Consider the following 21,401-nt stretch of genomic DNA (forward strand, 5'->3'; position numbering starts at 1 on the left):
CTTCCAGGTGGGACGGTCTCTTACTGCCTGGCAGTGGGTGCTGGAGGGAGCTTTCCTAGCCGTTCCAAGCTTCTCAGGTTTGACTTGGTCTCAGGAACTCTCTCTCCTATCTTATTTGATTTATTAGTCTCAATTTCGATTAGATTGTATTATGTTGTATTATCTTGCATTCTGATATCATAGCAAAATAAGTTTTCCTCCATAGATCATTGCCGCTGTTTTTTTTTTTCCTTCCTTGAGCCCAGTCCCATCTCCCTATCCTTTTTTCCCTTTCCCTTCCCATTTTGTGGGGCCGGGGGGGGCCCAGGGGCCTACTGCCCCTCTGTCACAGGCATAGATTGATCCAGTTGACTCTGTGACAGTTCTTGGTGGAGAATGCAGGCAATAGCTGCTTTTTAGCTTTTAGATGAATTTCTGTCTCTGCTCTCAGAGAGCTTCGTTAGGGAACATTATCAGTAGTTCAGGTTTCTTTGCTGGAAAACTTGACCTTGAAAGCCCAGGCGTACTGCCAGTATTCTGGGATATTCGTAAACTTTGAGCACTGCTTTTTCCTTTTTCTTTTCTCCTCTTGTCAGCTTCCATTCATTAACCCCTTCTTAGCAGCTACCAGCGATGAACCCATTCTTTATCATGGGGGTGCTGTGTAAGGGATTAAAAGCTATCATGTTCCTTGTGACTTATTGGCCAATTATCAGTGTTATGATTACTTGTTGTGGAATTGTGTTCATATATAACCAAATCAGGGCACTGATGGAGATAAGTACCTGCATGGTACTTATATGCAATGTGGTATGATTTGAATTTTGACATTTATATCCTAGATGGAATGGGTAATTTTACAAACAACTACATCCCAAATGGAATAGCTAAATTTACAAACAACACGATATTCAGACCAGTTTCCAGGCTTTCTTCTCAGTTTGTCACACGTTTTTCGAGCTTTGAATTAATGCTCATTTTGGTGTGCGTGTTATCAGAGTCCCTGAATGTATTCCAATGCATTCATGATATGTGGAAGGAGCCTCCTCCAAAATCAGAGAATGCTGACTGACAGGGAACATGGAGAGGTTTAGGAAAAATCTTAGAAGCATGGAGACCCGCCATGTCATGGGATTTCACTCTTGAATACCTGTGGCATCCCAAGAAACTAAGCCAGTATTTGAGTCAGGAGCGGTGTAGTTTACGTAGATCTAAGGAAGTACAACTTATTTGGCGTTTGTCTTGTGCTTACCATGCCCTATATAATACTATTCTGGAGAGAGAGAGAGAGAGAGAGAGAGAGAGAGGGCCTGTCACGGGCATAGATTGATCTAGTTGACTCCGTAACAAATTCACAGATGATATGATGTCATTGTACAATGACAAACATGACATCAGTCAAACACGACAGAACATCCTTTTCCACTTAGCTCCATTCCTGCGAGTGGTCGCTAGTTCCCTGCAGCCAGCAGGCGCTTCAGAAAACTTCAGTGTGATGGGAACGCATCGTTTTCTTGTTCCTACAGAAGAAATAGGATCCATATGCATTTGGTAGGCTTTGCAAGAAGAGTCTGAAGTTCTTGATCCTTTGTTTCTCTCAGATACAACTAGGATTTTCTGCATGCTGCTTTATGATTTCCACTTCATATTTCACTGTTTTGTAGTGTCACACATTTGCAGAACAGGGCGTGTGGACAATAACCAAAAATTACCATTTTTCCTTAGAACTAGATAAATGGCTTTCTGTTCTGCTAGTTATTTCATCCCCATCAAAATTCGTTAGGGAGAGGCACTACCCAATTCAAGAGAGCTTTTGGGGTCATTGGGAATGAAAGAAAATGCTATTTGAATATGTCATTGTGACAGTTTTTAATCTAATGATTTATTTCCTAGAAAACTACGGTAGCTGTTATGGGTTAGCTTTTGGCATGTATTTATTTCTTGTTTTTGTTTTTGTTTTTTTTTTTAATTCTTGCATTTTCCAGGAGTTATATCCTGCATTTTGCATTCACAATGGAGGATCTGATTTAGACAGGCTACCTACTGCCAGTACCTGCATGAACTTGCTGAAGCTTCCTGAGTTTTATGATGAAAATCTTATGCGGAGCAAGCTTCTGTATGCCATTGAATGTGCTGCTGGATTTGAACTAAGCTGAGTCGAGCTGATGCTTGTTTGGATGATCTGCAGAGGAATGAACCAGTGCCTACTCTATAAGCAGCACCTGTATCTACACAGTTTTGAGGGAATTCTGTGTAAATTTCTGCAGCTCTTATGTCTTACCACATGCCCTCAAATAGGTTTCATTTTTAAACACAATCTGTTAGTTAGCTTTCATTAATTAATATTAAATAGACACTGCTTGATGATTCAGAATACTGAATGCTGTTTGCAGTGTGGTGGTTCTCTGTGTTCATGGGAAGAAAGAGCACATGTTAAAAAAAAAAAAAAAAAAAAGTGACATCTCAGTGAAATTAACCAAAGACGAAGCTTTGGCTTTGTGCTGTTCAAACATAAGAAAAAAGTCACAAACTGGCATTAAAGTTATGTACTATGCAGCACATCGGGATGAGATGAGGCTAACATCCTGTGAGTAGTCTTCTAGATGAAAGTGAAGCAGATGTTTGCAGATATCCCACAACTGAGAGGATGAAAATGTTCATTACTGATATCCTAACATCTTCACTTATGCTGTAGAATTGTTTACAAACCATAGTTGTTGCAATTAAGACATAACTGATTTTGTTTGATACTACCTTCCCTTAAGATGGTAGGCACTGAGATAAAATGTTTATAATATTTTATTTGTGCTTTCTGAAATACCTTGAAGAAGTCAGATTGGCATGCTTATTTTGAGTTCAACCTTTGGCTGTGTCATTATCACTTGAACACTGTCATAAACTGATATGACTATCCACGTTTTCTCTGTTCTGTTTCTGTCTTTTGTGCCTGTACAGGTTTTTTTAATGTATCAGCCTCCCGTTGCATACACAGTACATGCAAAAGTCATCACTTTAGAAAAGTACACATGTAACAACTATTAAAATTATTTAAACCAAAGTTATCAGGCTTTCTTTTATATTTGAAGCCTGTGGTGTTCACATTCCTTTCGCCTGTCATTTTTTTCCATCCTAAATACCCTATCTGTGCTGTAGTTGCTAGTCAAATTCATTATTTTTTGTGATTAGACAGCTTTCACATCCATTTGCCTGCAGTTTTTCTGCTAAGAGAAGTAGGTGGGAATATGCTGCTTCGTGTAACTTGATTTCTGGGATTAACTTGGTTTCACGTGGAAGGAACTGATCCTCTGACCTACTTGTAACCTACTGTAGGGAACCTGCTTTAGTGGCGGGGTTGGACTGGGTGATCTCCAGAGGTCCCTTCCATCCCTATGGTTCTGTGATTCTGGTAGTAGGCACTGGGTGTTTGTACGGGAACTGCAGTCAGTTTGAAAAAGGAATTCTAGTTGAAACTGTAAGATTAATAAGTGCATCCATCTGAACTTTAGTTTTATATTTTAAATCATCAAATTTACAATCAGTTTTATATTCATCTCTTATGCAAAAAAAAAAAAAAATTGCTGTTACTGAAAACTGTTGGATTTCGTATTTAAAAAGCAGTAATCAGCAATATCCTTTTAAATGTGGGGAAATGGAGTGGTTTTAAGATGTTTACTGGTAACCATATAAAAATGTATAATTTCTTAAGTTGGGTAAAAAATGGAGTGTTAAAATGCTGTTTGTAGACTTGATGTACAGAAATAAAGTAATTGTTTTTGGTTTTGCTTTAGGCTTTTTATTTATATTAAATAATACATAACCAACCTATACGTTATCCCAGAATTCTTTTCATGTATATTTTTTCTACGTAAATTATGAAACTTGTAAAGAAGTTGAAAAAGAAATCGGTAGTAGTGAAACTGCCTCCTCTTAATTGCAAAACATGAACGCTTCTTGAAAGCATTATTTATTTTATAACCTAATGCTTTAAATATTTTGAAATTATTTTTCAATTTCATTCTTTTGGTAGTGCTGTATGTGTATTTTGTAAAAAATAATTACAATAATAAAAAAAGTAGTCCTATTCAAATACTGTGTTGAAGTCATGCCGTGTAATCATGACTGGTATTGTATGCTTTCAGCTTCTGTAAGAGGAGGCAGTGTGTGCTGTTCTGTTACTGCGAGTTCAACACGTGGGGTAGGCTGGAGGAAGAAATACTCAGACTGCAATAAGAGGGCAGGGCTTTCCATTGGCAACGAGTTTTTCAGTTCTGACTGTCAACTGTTTATGATATAGACAAGATGAAGTGTGAAATCCTGCTTTTCCATGTTTTATTGCTGAATATTTTAAGGGATAGGGGAGGAAAGGATGAGAAATAATGTGAGTGTAGTTAGTTATGTCCTGATGAGCTAAGTGGTTTAAATGAGCTCTTGTAGCTCTCACATGGCAAGAATTGTTTATATGTGAAAATGGATTTTCTGTTCTTTAAAACAAGTGCAAGGTTCTTTCCCAGTTGTGATGCTCACGGAGTTTAGGTAGGCAGAGGCAGAAGGCACTTTGGCTATAGTTTTTGATCATCAGCTTGGCTGTCCCAGTTGCAGTTTTGGAGTTGCTGTCTGTGCAGGACAGCCCTTCCATACAGTTTCAGTAGTAGTTCTGTGTGTTTTCTTCCTGGTTCAGTTCTTGCTTTTTGGAATATGGCAGCATTTTCTTTTTGCCTTTTTCAAATAAACTTCACAAGCAAGCTTAAAAAAAAATATCCATCTTTATGATGGGAAGAGTACAAATTCTTTGTCTCTCCACAGTTAAAAGGAATAAAGAGAACTGAAAGAATAAATGTAGCACTTGGTCTTTGTCTCTTGGTGAGAATTCTTCTGGATGTAAGTTTTGTCCTGCTTGCTGGATGTTAAAGCCCCACAGAAATGGCATGCCTTGTTAGTATCACAGTTATTTTCCATCGTCCCAAGAAGCCATGCTTATGTACATTTTGCAGATCTCACTCTTTTATTTCTGGGGAAAATTTCCATCTACAAGGAGAGATTTGTCTCCGGCTTCACAAGCGAACACTGAGCTGATAAAAGTTTGAACAAGGATATCTTTGGTTAGTTTTCTGTGGGGTGCTCCATATTGGAAGTAAAATGAGCTGCTTGACGCTATTGGTAACAGTGTGGACAGGGGTTTGGGGCATCACTTGAATCTAGTAGGAACATCCTAACTTCATCTGCAAAGGGGCTTGGAAATCAAAGAAAGACTTCAAGCCATGCAGTGAGATCATGCTAAATTGCAGTTTAAGCCATAAGCAATTTGTTAGATGCCAATAATGCAGCACATGCTCTTTCCACCACTGAAAAAAGAATGCAGCACAGAAACAAGAAAAAATGAGCTGTTTCTCTTGGAGTGTTTTGTTGGAACTGTAATTTTTTTTTTTTGTATTTATATGCAAAAAACTTTAAAACCTATTTGCTCATATACATGAGTCTGTGTTAATAATGGTTTGTGATGTAAATGCTTGTTACTATTTTTTTTCCCATGTTGCTTTGCCTGTCAGTAAAGGAGAAACAAACATGGTCTGTAAAACTGATCAGGATATCTATATTTTTATTGACTTCTGCTTTTGTGAATAAAATAATTTGAGTTTTCTTGAGACTTTGCAGAAACACTCTTCTTTCATTTTGCAATACATGTGGAGTTCTGTGGCTAAAGTTTGATAGTATTCCACAGCTTGTAACTGGGGTGCTGATACAGACTCTTAGTTGGTCTGTATCCTCATCATGATGTGTAACTTCAGTTGTCAGGCTCTGGAGTTCTCACTGTGAGCCCAGCCTCAACCATAAGATTTAGCTTTGACTCAGTGCATCCTTCCAACAGTGTATTCGAGAGCACTGACACTCTCTGAGAAACTACCTGCTGCTCTGTACAAACCTGTATTCTGTTTGCAGCATTTAATTCATAGGTCTGCTCAAATGTCCCATGTATTCATGGTTATTCTCTTCTGCCTCCCCAGAACTGCCATTAGTTCATACTGTGTAACATTTGGACATGACAAAAGGTAGTTTTGCTTTATTTCTCTTTTGTTCTGTGTTTATAGTTGCACGTAGTTCTTGGTTGCTGAAGAAGGAACCGTTCATTCACCAGATGGTGTTATTGTGAATCATCTTGCTAATTCTGCTTATCCAAATGTTAGATCCAGGAAAAGCATTTCTCATCAGCTGCTGTGCAGTTTTGCTCTATGCTGTCAAACAAACCTTCTGAAGAAATGACTACCTTCTATCCTTCGTATCTTTAATTGATTTATTACTGCTCTGCATAGTATTTTTCACCTCTGTCTTTCAAACAGTGGCAGAGCTCTAAGTTCTGTGCAGTTATTTGAGATGTACTTACTTGTTAGACCTATCCGGCTATGGATGAAAAACAACAGAATTAACACGTATTTGCCATTGGCGTACAGATTAGGAAGCCTATCTCATACCAAATTAATTAATAGAAATGCTGATCAAGCTGTCCTTGCAAAGAATAAACACTTGTCGCAGACTGTGAGATCTTGTGTTTGCCAGCAGCTGTTCTTAGAATGTTGTCTTGACACCCCAAGTAATCAGTAGAATATATCTGGTGCTTTATGAGGAGTTGGGGAAAGCACCAGCTATCTGGAAATGTCTCAGCCACTCCTCAAAAACATCTTTTCTGCTCAAGCTTTTGGCTACAAAGAGGCATCCAGATAAATTTGGATCCTATTTATTACCTAAGAAGCTCCATACAAATGAAAACTGAGGTTGTGCTCAGCAGAAAAACTCAGGAGAATTCTAATAATTGATTATTTTGTGCTTTTAAAGCTTCTACTTAGTTTTAAGCGTTAGGTGTATTGCCCGTATTTCAAGTCTAATTGTTTCTGATAAGCTATCAGCAAAAAAGTTAGTGCTTATTTTTAATTAAGTGGCACTTTCCAGAATTGCTTTGCCAGTATTACTATAATCAAGTGATGTGAGAACAGTCTTTGATACATAAGTTCTTTGCTAACACCAAAAATAGAATCTGTAAATAGAAAAACTGGATTCATTAAGCAGCAGACCAGAGCAGCAGGCCAAAAAGGCTACAGCCGTTACCACATTGAAGAAACTAATATTAATCTCTCTCTAATGCAGCATTTTCAAGCGTTTCTTATGTTCTGATGGGCTTTTCAGTTGACCTCCATCAGTAATAAAAAATTATTGATTAAAACCCCCAACAAACGAATCTGGGAACAATGTGAATTGCTGATATCTCCTGGACTCATGGCACATGATTCTATTGCCACGTGGTTCTATCATTAGGTTACAGCTACCAGTTCGGCTCTAGCTTAACTTCTGCCATCTGGGAGGTGGCTGGCTGGGCACTACCAATGGCAGAGGCAACTCAGAGATCCAGAGGTCGGTTCTTTCTTTACTGATATGCGTTGCCAAGGTGGGTAGAACCAGGGTAGAGTGCCCTGGAGACGCCCCTCTTTCTCTCGATCTTCATAGTCAGAGGGTTTGAACTACGATACTTAACTCTGGGCAGCTGAAGTTCTGTGAAAGTGAAGAATGACCTTTGCCTCATGTTCCAAAGTGAGAGCTGAAAATTCCTGAGCAATGAAGATCCTCTAATAACAGGATTTATTCTTATGACTCAGTGCTTAGATGCCAGCCCATGTCTGCCCAAATCTTCCATACCAGTGCCTGTAGAGCCACCACACCTTATCAGCTGCTGCTATTGGAGCACTGATCCCAGCCCCTCTGTCTTTCAGGAGCATCAGGTTTGTTGCTCCTTAGCACAATTAACAATATTTCAGGCTTTTTCTGCAAGCAGCCAGCCATACAAATACAAATCACTTTCACTTCATGCTTTGCAAATACCTTTGTGGCGGTGCAGAAGTTTTCTGAATCAAAAAGGTCTTCTGTTTTATTAGTCTTATCGGCAGATCTAATTAAACATTTCCTACAAGTAAAATCTCAAGATATTACTTCAGGTGAGAAGGCGGTTTGGGCTCTTTACCTAAAGTTGTTCCTCCTCCTTTTACCTGTGTTAACTTTTTAATACAGAGACTGCAAGATCCTACTGTACTGTATGGAAAACACTTGGGCAGCCAGTTCTTTTGTGAGGACTTTTGTCCTACTGTAAGACTAATGCTAAAGCTTAATACTTCTGAGAAATCTTAACTGAATTGAGTGGGACTGAGTATAGAGAGGAAATCAAACCGTGGGTGAGAAGAATATTAAAGAAGAGTATTAATGAACTCTTGTGGAATTAGCCCTGCCCTGTGATACCTGAGCTACGCAGCTTGAATGAGAGAAAGTTTGGGTGAGAAGGTGGCTCAGCAGTAGTTAACTATCAATATGAATCAGAGTGCTCCTCTTCAAAGGAAAGCAATCATTGCCACACTATTTCTTTTGAGCTGTGGGTGGATGCATAACAGATGGGATTGACCTGGAAAATCCTGCAGGCTGAGCTGACATCTTGGAAAGGTGACTCCAGCAGGAATGACTGGTCGTTTACCAACAGGGGGAGCTTGACACCACAGGTGAGTAGGAGAGACTTCTTTGGTTGAAGCTGAGCGGTGCCACGGCTGCTGTATTAGGGGTGACATCAGCATGAAGCCTGTACTTATTTCTCCCTGCTCATAGGACCTGTGATTGTAAATGCTGGGAGCTGTACTTGGGCCATAACAACCCCATGCAGCACTGTGTTTTGGAGGTACTGACATTGCTCTCTCCCAGATCCTTGCAACGTGCTCTGCTGTACGTTCTGCAGCACCACTTCCAGCTGGGTTTGTTATCTGCTGTGTTTATGGCAATCCTCTGCCTTTCCCTGTAACCCAGAGAATGGAAATTAAACAGCAAACCAACATAAAGAAAACAAATATATATATAATGAGTTCCTGTTATCTTTCCTTTGAACTACCACAGACAATGATATTAAGTTAAAAAAGGTACCCCAGTGAATGATATTTTTAATTGGTGGCTGTACCAACCATTCTTTCTGCAAAGTCTTGGGAAATGTATTCATATCCCACTTCTAAGTCGTTAAGCGTTAGCCAATTAAGACACAATTATGTAATTTTTCTAATGATTAAACCTCTTGTTTCTTCCTATTCGTTAGGAAACATCTCTTTGTGTTTTCTGTGTTTTGCAGCAAAAATGTCAAACTGACTCATGCAGGCAGCCCTCAGCCGTGAGCGAGCCACTCTACCTTGTGTGGTCGCGGCGGGTGGAAGCGCCCACTCCTTCCCACGGCCAGCAGGGGGCGTCCCACCCTCACGTGCGCACGGCCGTGCGGGAGCAGACGGCCCGTGCGTCGTTCGAGAAACTTCCGGAAACAGCCTGGCGGAAGTGACGGCGCTCGTGACGCCATTTCCTGTTTGCGGCTGAGGAAGCGGCCGCCGTTGCCGTTGTCCTGGGCTGCTGGCGGGGAGGTCGCGGCCGCGCTGCGCAGGCACCGCAGCGGGTGAGCGCGGGGTCGGGCCGCGGGCGGGCGTCGCTTGGTCCCACCGGGGGAAGGGGAGAGTGAGCGGGAGGCGGAGCCGAGGTCTGTGCCGGGCCGCGGCTCTTAGCGGCAGCGCTGCCGGGCCCGGGCCCCGAGCGCGGCTGTCGGAGGCGCCGTGCCGCCATGCTGCGCGCTGCGCTGGGGGCTCTACCGAGCCTCCGGGAGCTGTGTGGCGGCGGCTCCGCTGGGCCGGAGTGGGCGGCGGGGAGCTGGGGGCGGGCGGGCGGGCGGCGGGAAGGAGGGAGGGAGGGAGTGTGCGTAGGGGCTGCCACGGGCTCAGCCCGCAGCGCGCGGAGAGGCGGGGAGCTGTGGGATCACCGGGCCGGGCTGTCCCACATCGGCCGTCCCTCGTGCTTACCGCGAGCGGAGAAGGCTTAGGCGGGGAAAATCCGCACTTCCATTTCTGCTGGGCTGGTTTCGGCTGGAGAAAGCGAGGAGTGGGTGTTCGGGTAGGGCTCTGCAGCCTATTGAACGGGCCCTTTGGTTCGGTTTCCTTTGTTCACCGAGTTATTTTGGCATGCTTGTAAACTAAGCCTGCCGGTTTTTATCTATTTTTTTTTTTCTAAATATTTTTTTCTGGTGGGAATTGAGTTCTGTTTTCCATTTAGTAACTCAGGGTCAGAACTCGGTGGTATTGTGGATGAAGGCAGCAGTGTTTTGAAGCCTGATGTTGCCAGGTTCTGAGCTGAGCTGAAAGCTCAGTGTAAGGCTGGTGGTTGTTGTCATGGTCATCGTCTGCTGCCTTTCTGTATGACTGCTGGGTTGGAAAGTGAAGTTATTTACGGTCAGTATTTCTGTTTATTGTAAGAGTTTATCTGTGTTACAGTTTGTCAGCACTCTGGGTGGCTACTGAAAACCAGTGCGACGTACTTCAGCCCACAGAAGATAGTAGAAAAGGTTCATCAAAAGGTTGGGGCAGATTCCTTTTCTAATTCTAATTCTTAACAGTAAATTGATTGGTTGGTTCCAATCTGGACAAGGTAACATCACTGAAGTTAGATTTAAAATGACAGGAACGCTTTTGATGTTGCGTAGCCAGTGGTCTGGTCTTGATGTTTTTATGAGGTGAAGTGTCAGCATGTGGAGAACAAGGTGTTGGCGTGGTGTCAGCCCAGCTGCTCACAGCAGGCCCTGTCTCTTGCTCCTAGGCTGCTCTTCCCACTGTGTGCTGACCTTGATTTTTGTTTACCCTTTGGAGATGGTTGTAGTTTCGCTAGGAATTATGCTCAGTTGATAATCGAGAGCTTGGTTGCTAAAGTACCATTTAGTTTGGAGGATTATATTGTCAGAGAAGATTTGTTTGGCTGAGCGAGTAAATGTATTTACCAGTCTTGTCTCTGCCTTTCTTACGTGTTTCTTTTTAGTTGTTTAAGACTAGAAGTAAATGCTGACATAGTGCACAGTGCTTGTGTAACTGTGCTTCCTACTCTTGTCGCTCATGCTGCTGTTCAGTGGAGAGCAGGAGTCTCTTGGAGATGCAAGTCAAATTCACATTAAATTTTCTTTAATAACCCAAACGCTGGAGGAGAAATGTGTGTTGCTACTTTGATTAGTAATGGGATTTAAATTGTGCCGTTAGTAATAATTTTTCTACCTAGAAGCTGCTCTGTCAGATTTTTCTCTTTCAGTACTTGTGCTTTCTGTCTGTACAGCATTCTTACCCAAATGGCTTTTTCTTCTGCTATTTTCTTCTTACTTTCTTGGATTGAGGTGGTTTGCTAACACAATTTGGCTGGATTTTAGGAGAAACCATGTGAGGCTTATCCTCTGGAAAATAAACAAGTTGTCTCTTGGGTGAGATATTGGGGAGTAACTTAATGTTAAATGCTCGTTTCAGTACGAAGGGCCTATCAGTTCCTAGTGGTATTTATACTTAGCTGTGGAGGTATATATTTTTAACTGTAAAATTTTTTCAGAACTCCAGCATCTGTTTGACACATTTGAGGTGAGGTTGTGCCAGATCAGAGTGATGTTTGTGTGTCCATGTGAGGCCGCAGGCACTGCGTTTGGTCTGGTATTGAGTGAAATGTCCCACGAGGTTGGGCAGTGATGCAGCCATGCGTGTTGGCATTCTGTTCTTGTGCTGCTGGCACATCTCACCCATGTCAATACACAGAGCTGTCAGCGTGGAATAGACCTTCTGGTCTGTGCCTTAGAAATGGTGGTGCTTTGAACAGAACGTTTTCTATCAGCAGCTTTTCCTTTGGCCATAACGTTAATTTATTAATGGAATGGAAAGATCTGTGAGAAGCTACTTAACTTTGACAGAACTTGTTGGTTCTTAGGATGATCGTTTATTTCAGCGTAGATTTAAATTGAAACTGCTGTGGAGTCCTCAGTACGGGAGAGACGTGGACCTGCTGGAGCATATCCAGAGGAAGACCCAATGGATGGAACACCTGTCCTGCAAGGAGAGGCTGAGAGAGCTGGGCTGTGCAGCTTGGAGGAGGGAAGGCTGTGGGGGGACCTGAGAGCGGCCTGTTGGTATCTAAAGGGACTGTAAGAAAGGAGACAGACTCTTTAGCAGGGTCTGTGGTGACAGGACAAGAGGAAATGGTTTCAAATTAAAAGATGGGAGCTTTAGTTGGATATAAAGAAAAACACTTCTACAGTGAGAAGGGAGAGGCCTTGGGACGTGTTGCCCAGAGAGGTGGTGGATGCCCATCCCTGGAGATGCTCAAGGTCAGGCTGGATGAGGCTCTGAGCACCTGGTGGTGTCCCTGTTCACTGCGGGGGAGTTGGACCAAATGGCTTTTAAGGGTCCCTTCCAACTCAAACAGTTCTGTGAATCTAGTTGATGTTAGTAGGTTGAACTTACGTGCCTTTGAATGAAATGGTACATTTGAATGGATGTTGGATTTCTCTTAAGTTTGGACTGTTTGTTTATTTAACTACATTCCTGCATATGAATGTCTTTTTTCTGTATATCCAGTTTGTTTTGTACTGACCTATATGCCCTGCCTGCCCTCCTCACTTCTGTTGTGGGTTATCCTGTACTGAAGGAGTTCGTGACTCAAATAATAAGGCTGAGGCCATTTGTAGCTACTTCATAGAAGAGCCTTCATTAAAACTTGTGTGCCAGAAATTTTGTTTGATTAGGAGAAATTGTTTTGTCTTAAAATGTAGTGTGACTCTGGGGAAGTCTGTCTTAAGTAAAACTGGACTCAGAAAACGATTTCAGGACAACTGTTTTCTAACGTGGAGACAGGATGTTTGTTGTAAGCATAGGATTAAAGTAAGCATTTTGGAATGTTGATTTGGTTAGATTCATCTCTCGGGGATGCTTGGCAGTGTAACATGATGAGGATAAACGTTGTTATTTAAGTACATTTTGCTAACTTCAGTTATGCTGTGTATTTACATTTTTCAGGAAAGAAACCGGTTTGTGGAGCCTGTGAGATGAAACTTTGGTAGCTTTTCTGACTTGGGATCAGTGGAAGTTAAAAGTGCAAGGATTTTGCATATAGCTTAGTGTGTTGTGCTGGGTGAAATCTCCTTGGTTGTTGTACGAGTGGGGTTTCTGTGCTGTTTTCTGTGGCAGTTAGTGCTTTATGATTGACCTTTTTTGTAACCCTTCTTCTAGAAGATTTGCTTGGAAAGATAGAGTAGGCAAGCCATTACAATTCAGGGATTATATTTGAATTCTGTAGGCGATGAGCAATTGACGTGACTGAATGTCATCCTAAGGTTGTTATGTTCAGCCTGGAAACGTTAGGGTATGCCTCTCAGTTTACTGGACTATAATAATAATAATAATAAGACTTAACGAAGGTATTCCAGCTATATAAAAATCAGTTAAAGAGATACTAGGAGACTTGAGTGTGTGTTGCATGCCATCCTATCCGTGGCCCTGGATCCAACAGCACTAATGCTGCTTGGAATGTTTGTCGTTCTTTGAAGGAGTATAAAAGCTCATCAGGTCTGACACACTGCTTTCTAATAAAAACTCTTGGAATGTGAGAAATCTTATTTTCTTAATCACAGGTTGTAATTCTCAAAGATCCTAGGGCACATGTGTCATCTACTGCATGTGCATCATCTGCTGACATACCAGAGACATCTGGGAATTGCTGCTGGTAGGTCAGACTCAAGCTGAAACTGAGCTGGGTTTGAAAGAGGGTGTTCTCCTCTGTTACTTTCTGGATGTAATGATTCAGATGTGGAAAGCAGACAGGTAGGAGGGGTCGGCTGGCTGGGCAGCTCATAGGGTGTCGATATCAGCTTCTTGGGTAAATTGTGTGAATCAGGGCATTTGGAACCTGATGTCCCTCTGCCCAGGTGACTGAACGAGTCACTAAGCTTGAGCTGTTCTGGAATCTTTCAGGGCTATTCTTGCTGTACCATTGCTTCATGGCCAGAAATAGATAACTTTCTGACTGCAAAGGTCACATGGCCCTTGTTGTCTAAATTCACTCCTGGACGATTTAATAACTTCTCATTTAGGTGCCTTCCTCTACTCTGTATTTAGTTTGGGCTGCTGCTTTGTCATTCTGGAAGGCTGTGCATCTGATAAATTACCTCTTCCTTGTCATCTGATCTTATAGATGATCTCTAGATCTCTACGTATCTTTTGTAAATATACACATGCCTTTTCTGTAGCTGAGGACTTCACTTGTAGAGAGACTACGAGACACATTTCAAGATCATTCTGAACTGATACAGCTTTGAGCTTTACTGTGAGAGGAAGGTCTCAAGCCTCAGCATGTTGGTTGCTTTGTATCAGTGTGAGTGCTGTGCTTCTTGGTAAGCCAGAACTCCTGGGAGATCTGAGAAATCTATGAAAACTTTTGTTTCACAGGAATGTTTGGCAGTTGGGTTTGTTCATGCTCATGAGGAGTTGGAATAGCTGATAGAATCCTGTAAACACACTGCGGTGACGCATACAAGCAGCTGTAGATTTATGCAAGTAAAAAACAAAGGTTATGAAAAGTTTCTATCTGGAATATTTTTGCTTGATTTTTATTTTGAGGCTTTGAAGGTTTGCTGTGGTTGGAAGTGGGCAGTAAACTAATGTAGGCTGGAATCCTCGTGGAAGGAAAAAGACTCACGAGTGCCTAGTTAATAAGAGTCGCTCGTGCATTTGAGGACAAATCTTTGACGCATTTGAGATTGGGAAAAGATCTTCTTTCTGTCATTTTGATTAGGACAGCTGTGTAGTTCTGGGTTTTGCTTTGCAGGCAAGGAATTGTTGGGATTTTTTAACCAGGCATGTTACTACAGCCTTTAAACTATCAGTCATAACTGTTTTCTCGTTTGTTGTAAGTTGATGGTGGTGGTTTTCCTGAGGAAATACTTAAAATCTTCTATTTTCCTGTATTGTAGGCAGGTTTCTTTTCTAGTTTGTGAGGTTTTTTTCCCCTGCTTACTGGGCGCTGCGCAGAAATCTGTATTTTTAAGGGTCAGAACATTAGCTGATGCTATCTGTTCTGTGGTTTAGTATGTTTTGCCTAAGCTGGATGGTAGAAAAAGCTTCAGATGAGTTTTCCTTACGTAAATATTGTTAAAACTTTCTCAGACTCAAGAAAACATTCCGTTGATGCCTGAAATTGTAGCAGTGCAGTTTATGCTTTATGGTAACTAGCAGCTAGAAATGTTGATTAATTGTAGATGAACTCTTTCTGTTGCCTGAATGGTTGAGTGAGAGAATGCGAGCAGTTTGGTTTTTTCAGAGAGCTGCTTGCGTGTCTGAACTGCGTGTATCGCATTGGTGGCAGGTGAAAACTGAGCAATGCCGCTTACACACTGTGCAAACACACTGCATTTTTTTCCTTCTTTCTGTAACGTGTGTGTTCTATACATACTGTTGCTCACGATGATTGGCTCCAAGATTTGATAATGTACTTAACCCCTGCTAACTGTGCTCCTCATCTGTGTGATAGTAGGGCTGTTCTGATCATTTCATAGAATCATAGAATGGCCTGGCTTGAAAAGGACCACAGTGACCATCTCATTCCAACCCCCTGCTATGTGCAGGGTCGCCAACCACCAGACCAGGCTGCCCAGAGCCACATCCAGCCTGGCCTTGAATGCCTGCAGGGATGGGGCAACCACAACCTCCTTGGGCAACCTGTTCCAGTGTGTCACCACCTTCTGTGTGGAAAAACTTCCTCCTAATATCTCACCTAAACCTCCCCTGTCTTAATTTAAAACCATTCCCCCCTTTTCCTATCACTATCCACCCTTGTAAACAGCCATTCCCCCTCCCTTTTATGTGCTCCCTTCAAATTTTGGAAGGCCACAATGAGGTCTCTGTGGAGCCTTCTTTTCTCCAAGCTATACAATCCCAGTTCCTTCGACCTTTTCTCATGGGAGAGATGCTTCAGTCCTCTGATCATCTTAGTGGCCCTCCTCTGGACTCATTCCAAGAGTTTCACATCTTTCCCATTTGTTTGGGAAACAGCAGTTCTTGCTAGGCTGGTTGTTAGTTGAGTATTCTGGGTTATTTTTTGTAACCTGTTTACATATTGAAGCTTGCTCTTATTATATGTGTTTTGGCATTCTTGATGTTCATTTTACTGTGTCTTCCAGCATCCCTTCTTAGTGTTGGTTGCGTTATTAACTACACCCATACTGTTTGTTTCAGTGTGGAGGTTTCATCAAAGGGCAGAGTCAATTAGAGGTCTCCTAACCTGTTGCACTTTAATGTTTTCAGTGTCTGTGGGAGTCTGGTTAATTAGATTGCAAAAAGCACGTAGCCTTTCCTGTATGTTTGTTTCTGTTGGTAGTGGGGTGGCAAGAGCATGGCAGTGCCAGTTTAAGCAAGAGCCTGCTCATTTGAGGAGTTGTGAATGTAACCACATCCCCACCTTTATGAGTTCATTTGGCTTTAACCTGCAACAGCAATGTTATTTTGAAGAAGTACCTAATTATTGTAAAAGGAGGTCTCACTTCAATGTTTGTATCTTAGGGTATTGAAAGATGCATGTAGTATCAGTAGAGTAACTTTATTTCAGAGTGTTGTGTTTGATTCTTACAGCACTTCTGCAAATGTAAAAATGAAACTACCTGGACTATAAGAGGACACACAGCGTGACTCAAAGGGGGGGGGAAAAAGTGGCTTCAGTTTATTTTTGTTCCTGTGAAAACTGTTCTCTTATTCTGAGGAATACAAACAGCTTCCTTATTTGAGTTGGTTGGTTAGCCTTCAGTTGAGTGGTCTTTTCTGCCTACGTACTTGCTGTTGGTAATCAGAAAATGGCATTCGGCAGCCTTGGCAACGTGTGATTTGTCTGTCAAGATTTAAATACAAGAAAAGCTACTAAAAAGTACCATGAAAAAACATTGCTGTCTGCTTATGCTCATGTGCTTAAGATATCACCTAGGTGCCATAAAGTAATATGATGTGTGGCTGCTTTTCCATTCAGAAGTAATTCATGTGTATGTAAAAATGATGGCATACAGTACAATTCCTTCTTACTGTAGTGATTAAAACCAGCTTTTCTGTCTAATTTATTTCAGGAGCCTGCTGTTTTCCTTAATCTCTTTTCACTGTGTTTCAATGAAATTAAAGAACATGAATCCAAATTAGAATCAAAGTAATTGGCTCATGTGTCAACCTAAAATAAGTGAATCTTTAGTGTGTGTGTCTGTGCGTGTGTATGCTTGGAACATTTGACTATGTAAAAGCAGTCACCTACTAGATCAGTTTTGGTAGTAGCACGTACTGAGTTCTGCCTTGATCTTTTTAAAAATGATGCAGTGTTATCATACAGACTTCATTTACAAGCTCTTGTTGTTGCAGGATTTGAAAGACCCACCTGTTGTTAACAAGACAACTGCTGAAACATGGTGGATTACTATGAAGTTCTGGGAGTGCAGAAGCATGCCTCAGCAGAAGATATTAAAAAAGCGTAAGTATCACCTTGGTATATATGGGATATTTTAAGGAGGAAATATATCCTCTGTTTTCAATACTTGGGTGAATAGTCATCATATGAGGTAACATTCCGTGGCTGAACTGCAACCCATCTTCCCCTCCATTTGCAGAGGTGCTTAGATTTCTAAGTTATTAACAAGTATTTGGCATACTGCCTTTTGTTTTTCCCTAAAAGTTGCTGTTTACTTTACAGCAAACTGTTGGGAGGAGATGTTCCCATAGTACATGTTCCTAGTATACCAAAAATGTTTGACATTAGGACGCAGCTTTGAGTGACGTAGAAATGCTGTGTTTATCTTGCCTTCTCCTGAGTGCTCTGCTTTACAATTAATCAAATTGCACTAGTGCGTGGCACTCCACTTTTTTTGTCCCTTGTATGTGCAGGAATTTGCACAAGAAAATCTATGTCAACTCAGAATTTGAACTGTAATGCTGCATGACTGTGTGAAATGCTATGAATCAACATTTACACGAGTTTTAGCTTTGCTCCTCTAAGTAGTTTTGAACAGTTAGCCTAAAACATCCCTTTTGAGCATAGGGATTATATGTGAGTTAGCCATCAAATGTGCCTCTGATGTGAGATACTACCACAGTTAGTTGCTAAGGTACTCCTGACGCTTTATCATCTCTGGTCTGGATCAGAATAATACTCTTGATGTTTATAGTAGTTGGTTTTGGTTTAGTGTAGTTGGAGTATGGAGCGTTTAAGAAGAAAGATATAGCAGAAATGTTACGGAATGTTTTTTCACACCTGCCTTTTGTTCAGAAACTCAGGAGTAGTAAATCTAAAAATATCTGAAGAACTCCAGTTTTTAAATTTTTTTTTTTGAGCAAATCTGGGTAGACAGTTCTCTGTATACCTGCAAGGTCTGTTGATGCTGTTCTAGAGGCAAGATATAAGGCACTGGGAAATCTGTAAGTACTTTAGCCCCTGAAAACTTGTTTGACGCATTTTGTGTTTAGAATCATAGAACGGTTTGGTTTGGCAGGAACTCTTAAAATCACCTGGTTCCAACCCCCTGCTATAGGCAGGGACACCTCCCTCTCGATCAGGTTGCTCACAGCCCCATCCAGCCTGGCCTTGAATGCCTCCAGGGAGGGGGCATCTCGCTGGGCAACCTATTTCAGTGTCTCACCATCCTCACAGTGTAGAATTCCTGATATCTAGTCTGTGCTTATAGCATATTTCTTCATTTCAGTGTAAAATACCTTTTATTTCCTTCCAATTAGGTACCGTAAATTGGCATTGAAATGGCACCCTGATAAGAATCCAGAAAATAAAGAAGAAGCAGAGCAGCAATTTAAACAAGTGGCCGAGGCCTATGAAGTTCTGTCAGATGGTAGGTATTTTAAATGGGCTTTTGCACTGCAGCTCTCTGGATAGTCAGTGTAAGACTGAAAATGCTTAGGAGAAAATTCATGATGCTTGTAAAGGGGTATTTTAACCGTATTTTTCCATGCAACTAGACTACTTCCTGAGGAAAAGGAAGGGGTGGGGGGGAAGCTTGCAGGTAAGACAGAATGAGCAGAAATTTTGAAACCAAAAATTCAGTATCTTTCTAGATGAGTAACCCAGACAATTTCCTTTTGGAAGCTAAGATCCACTTTTGTCTAAGGAAGTCAAACCAATATTACCATAAATACAGGCGAAGTTTTAATTGAAATCAGTTGCTTAGCCTGACCTGTGTGGTGGAGGAATTCACTTTCTAGTTCACCTGTGTCTTCTTGCTTGAAAAGCAGCATTAACTTTTGCAAATGTCTTGACAGAAGCAGTCTGAATCATAATGAAGTGATTTAAGCAACTTTGATTATTTTCCTCTGTAATTGACTGCAGCTGTCTGTATTCTATTTCTGAAGTGTCCTTGATTTCACCTGGAACCAGTGAGTGGGAAAGCTCTATTTAAAGTAGCAGCAGGATCTAGATTACCTTTCAGAATTTAGCCTGGTTTAGCTGTCTTGTACACCCTGTGTGTTTGATTTGATTTGATTTTGATTCTTAATTGCCATGATGGAAATAAAACTGAATTTATGAACTTTCATCTTCTAGAGTAGCTTCACCTTCTTAAGTAAACTTTTTGGGTAAGGTAAAAGTAGGATACTGGTCTGGGTGGCATATAGATCTTTAGATTCTTTGGAAACAATACATTCCTGGAATTTTAGAACACTTTTTGAAAATATTTTCTGAAAATATTTCCTGTTCTTGGATGTATACCAAACTGAAGTTACTGGGATCTTAACAGTCACTTGTGCATAAGGGTAACTAAATCCTGAGCCCAGTGGTTGAGGGGCGACCAATCTTGTGAATGAAGACATTTTTGCAAGGAAGGTAGCTGTGTAAGAGATTACATAGGCAAAGGATATTGAAATGGTCTGATCATAGGGCATGCTTGTCTCCAGGTTTCAAGAACATTAAATTTTTTTCAAGGTGAACTTCAGGCTTTTGGAGCTCTCAGGTCTTAACTGTTTTCTGCTGCTTCTGACAGTGTGTTCTGTGTCCATTTTTAATTGATGGAAGTAGGCTAACTTCCTTTATTTGTGTTCTAAAAAGGCAATACCAAAGGTGTTGAATTAGGCTTTGTTCTTTGTGTATGTATATGTGTACCTATTGCAAGGTTCCATCATTTCTAAATGATAACCAATATGTAAAATTGGATTTCTGTAGCCAGGAGGAAGTATTTTACTCCTCAGTAGCTGTTTGAGGTAACAGCATTTTCTTTCAGTTATGCTATTTGAATTTCAAAAACGTCTTCCACTGAAAATATTACAGTGGGATTAACAAATTAACATGAAGAATCTAAAATCAGATGTCCTGACTGATACTTCTAGGGAGTATCAGCAAAATACTCTCAGATTTCCCTGCAGTGCCAGCAGCGCAGGCTGATCTTATGTAGTAATTAACTTGCTTTCTCTCCAGTACTTGTGGATACTGGGGTGCTGGTCTGCAGTGAAATGAAGAGCATTCCATGTCTTCTGAAACAACAGACAGCAAGCAGTTTGAGTTGAATCCTTCCATGGAATTTTTTTTTTCTTTTTTTACAAATTTTATTTTTTTACTTTTTGGTCTCCTTATAAACATAAAGTGGCTAGAATTCAGTTTATAGTCACACAAAATCCTGTTCTTCCTTCCTTACCACTTCCTCACAGTGAACTTGGTGTTGCACAATAAAAGGCAAAGATCTGCATCAAGGAGTGTTCCAGTTGAATAAAGGGAACAAAATGTTCACGATGAAAATCCTTCAGCACAAGGGACAGTTTGTCAAGAGAGCTTGTGGAATCTTCTTTCTTGCAGAGAGGTGACCTGGGCTTTGTCTAGCCAAGTTTCAATCAACTTAGAGGGTTTAATCCCAGAGCTTTTCAGCCAAAAGCTTTCCATGGTAGATATATAAGGATGGGTATTCTTTTGAGGTTTGTTCATGTATGACAGTATTTTTTTTTTTTTTTCTAGTACAGGAGGCCCTAAGATTTTATATCTACATGGTAGTAAGTGTAAAATGACTTGCTCTTTCTGAACCTAAACTGCTTTAGTAGCCCTCAACAAAAAATTTTACTGGTTTCTTGTCAGAACTTTCTTAAATAAACTAGCTTTGAGAAGAAGTTTAGCTGAAAAGACCAGTTAAGTGTTTTTAATTGTTATAATTAATATATTTTTTTAACAATTTATTGTGTTTAATTACTGATACAATGTACAACTTTTTCTTGCAGCTAAAAAACGTGACATCTATGACAGATTTGGAAAAGAAGGCTTAATAAATGGAGGTGGAGGTATGTGGTCAATTGGCAGTTTGTTCTTTGTTTTGCTGGAAAGCCATTCTTCTGCTTTTTTAAAGAAGAGTCCAGGATTGCCTATACTAAGGCCTAAAGTATATTATGATTATTATGTTTTATGGTTTGTCTGCTCATATCTGGAAAAAGAAAATAGAATTAATTGAATTAATATCAATTAGGAATTAAGTACTAAGTGTATTTACTTTGTGGGATACCTGAGAGGATGATAGAAATAATAGGAATTTTAGTATATACTTTTTTTTAAATGCCTGAAAGACTGCATTGGCT

At 40.8% G+C, this 21,401-nt stretch overlaps 2 protein-coding genes and 1 long non-coding RNA gene across 5 annotated transcripts in view; 2 read left to right on the top strand and 1 right to left on the bottom strand.

Annotated features, from left to right (window-relative positions):
* UBE3C (ubiquitin protein ligase E3C) overlaps positions 1-3,762 on the top strand; it is a 66,001-nt gene extending 62,239 nt beyond the window's left edge. Inside the window, exon 23 of the mRNA XM_010712393.2 lies at positions 1,965-3,762. Coding sequence (XP_010710695.1) covers positions 1,965-2,135 — 171 coding nt within the window. The 3' untranslated portion in view covers positions 2,136-3,762. The remainder of the gene's footprint in view (positions 1-1,964) is intronic.
* LOC146544069 (uncharacterized) lies at positions 3,541-10,304 on the bottom strand. The gene is made up of 2 exons (XR_014884144.1): positions 9,831-10,304; positions 3,541-8,797 (listed from the first exon to the last, which is right to left on the bottom strand). It is a non-coding gene; the product is annotated as an uncharacterized LOC146544069 (long non-coding RNA).
* The window catches only part of DNAJB6 (DnaJ heat shock protein family (Hsp40) member B6), a 49,592-nt gene continuing 37,471 nt past the window's right edge, over positions 9,281-21,401 (top strand). For 2 of the 3 annotated variants that reach the window (XM_085227024.1, XM_085227022.1), the window contains exons 1-5: positions 9,370-9,433; positions 10,299-10,381; positions 17,214-17,322; positions 18,579-18,688; positions 21,051-21,110. In XM_085227024.1, coding sequence (XP_085083150.1) covers positions 17,258-17,322; positions 18,579-18,688; positions 21,051-21,110 — 235 coding nt within the window. In that variant the 5' untranslated portion in view covers positions 9,370-9,433; positions 10,299-10,381; positions 17,214-17,257. Of the gene's footprint in view, positions 9,434-10,298; positions 10,382-17,213; positions 17,323-18,578; positions 18,689-21,050; positions 21,111-21,401 lie in introns of all 3 variants that reach the window. The other variant, XM_085227023.1, reaches the window with a different exon arrangement.

The sequence above is a fragment of the Meleagris gallopavo genome, chromosome 6, assembly GCF_905368555.1.
Source record: "Meleagris gallopavo chromosome 6, MGAL_WU_HG_1.1, whole genome shotgun sequence".
NCBI classification, from domain to species: domain Eukaryota; kingdom Metazoa; phylum Chordata; class Aves; order Galliformes; family Phasianidae; genus Meleagris; species Meleagris gallopavo.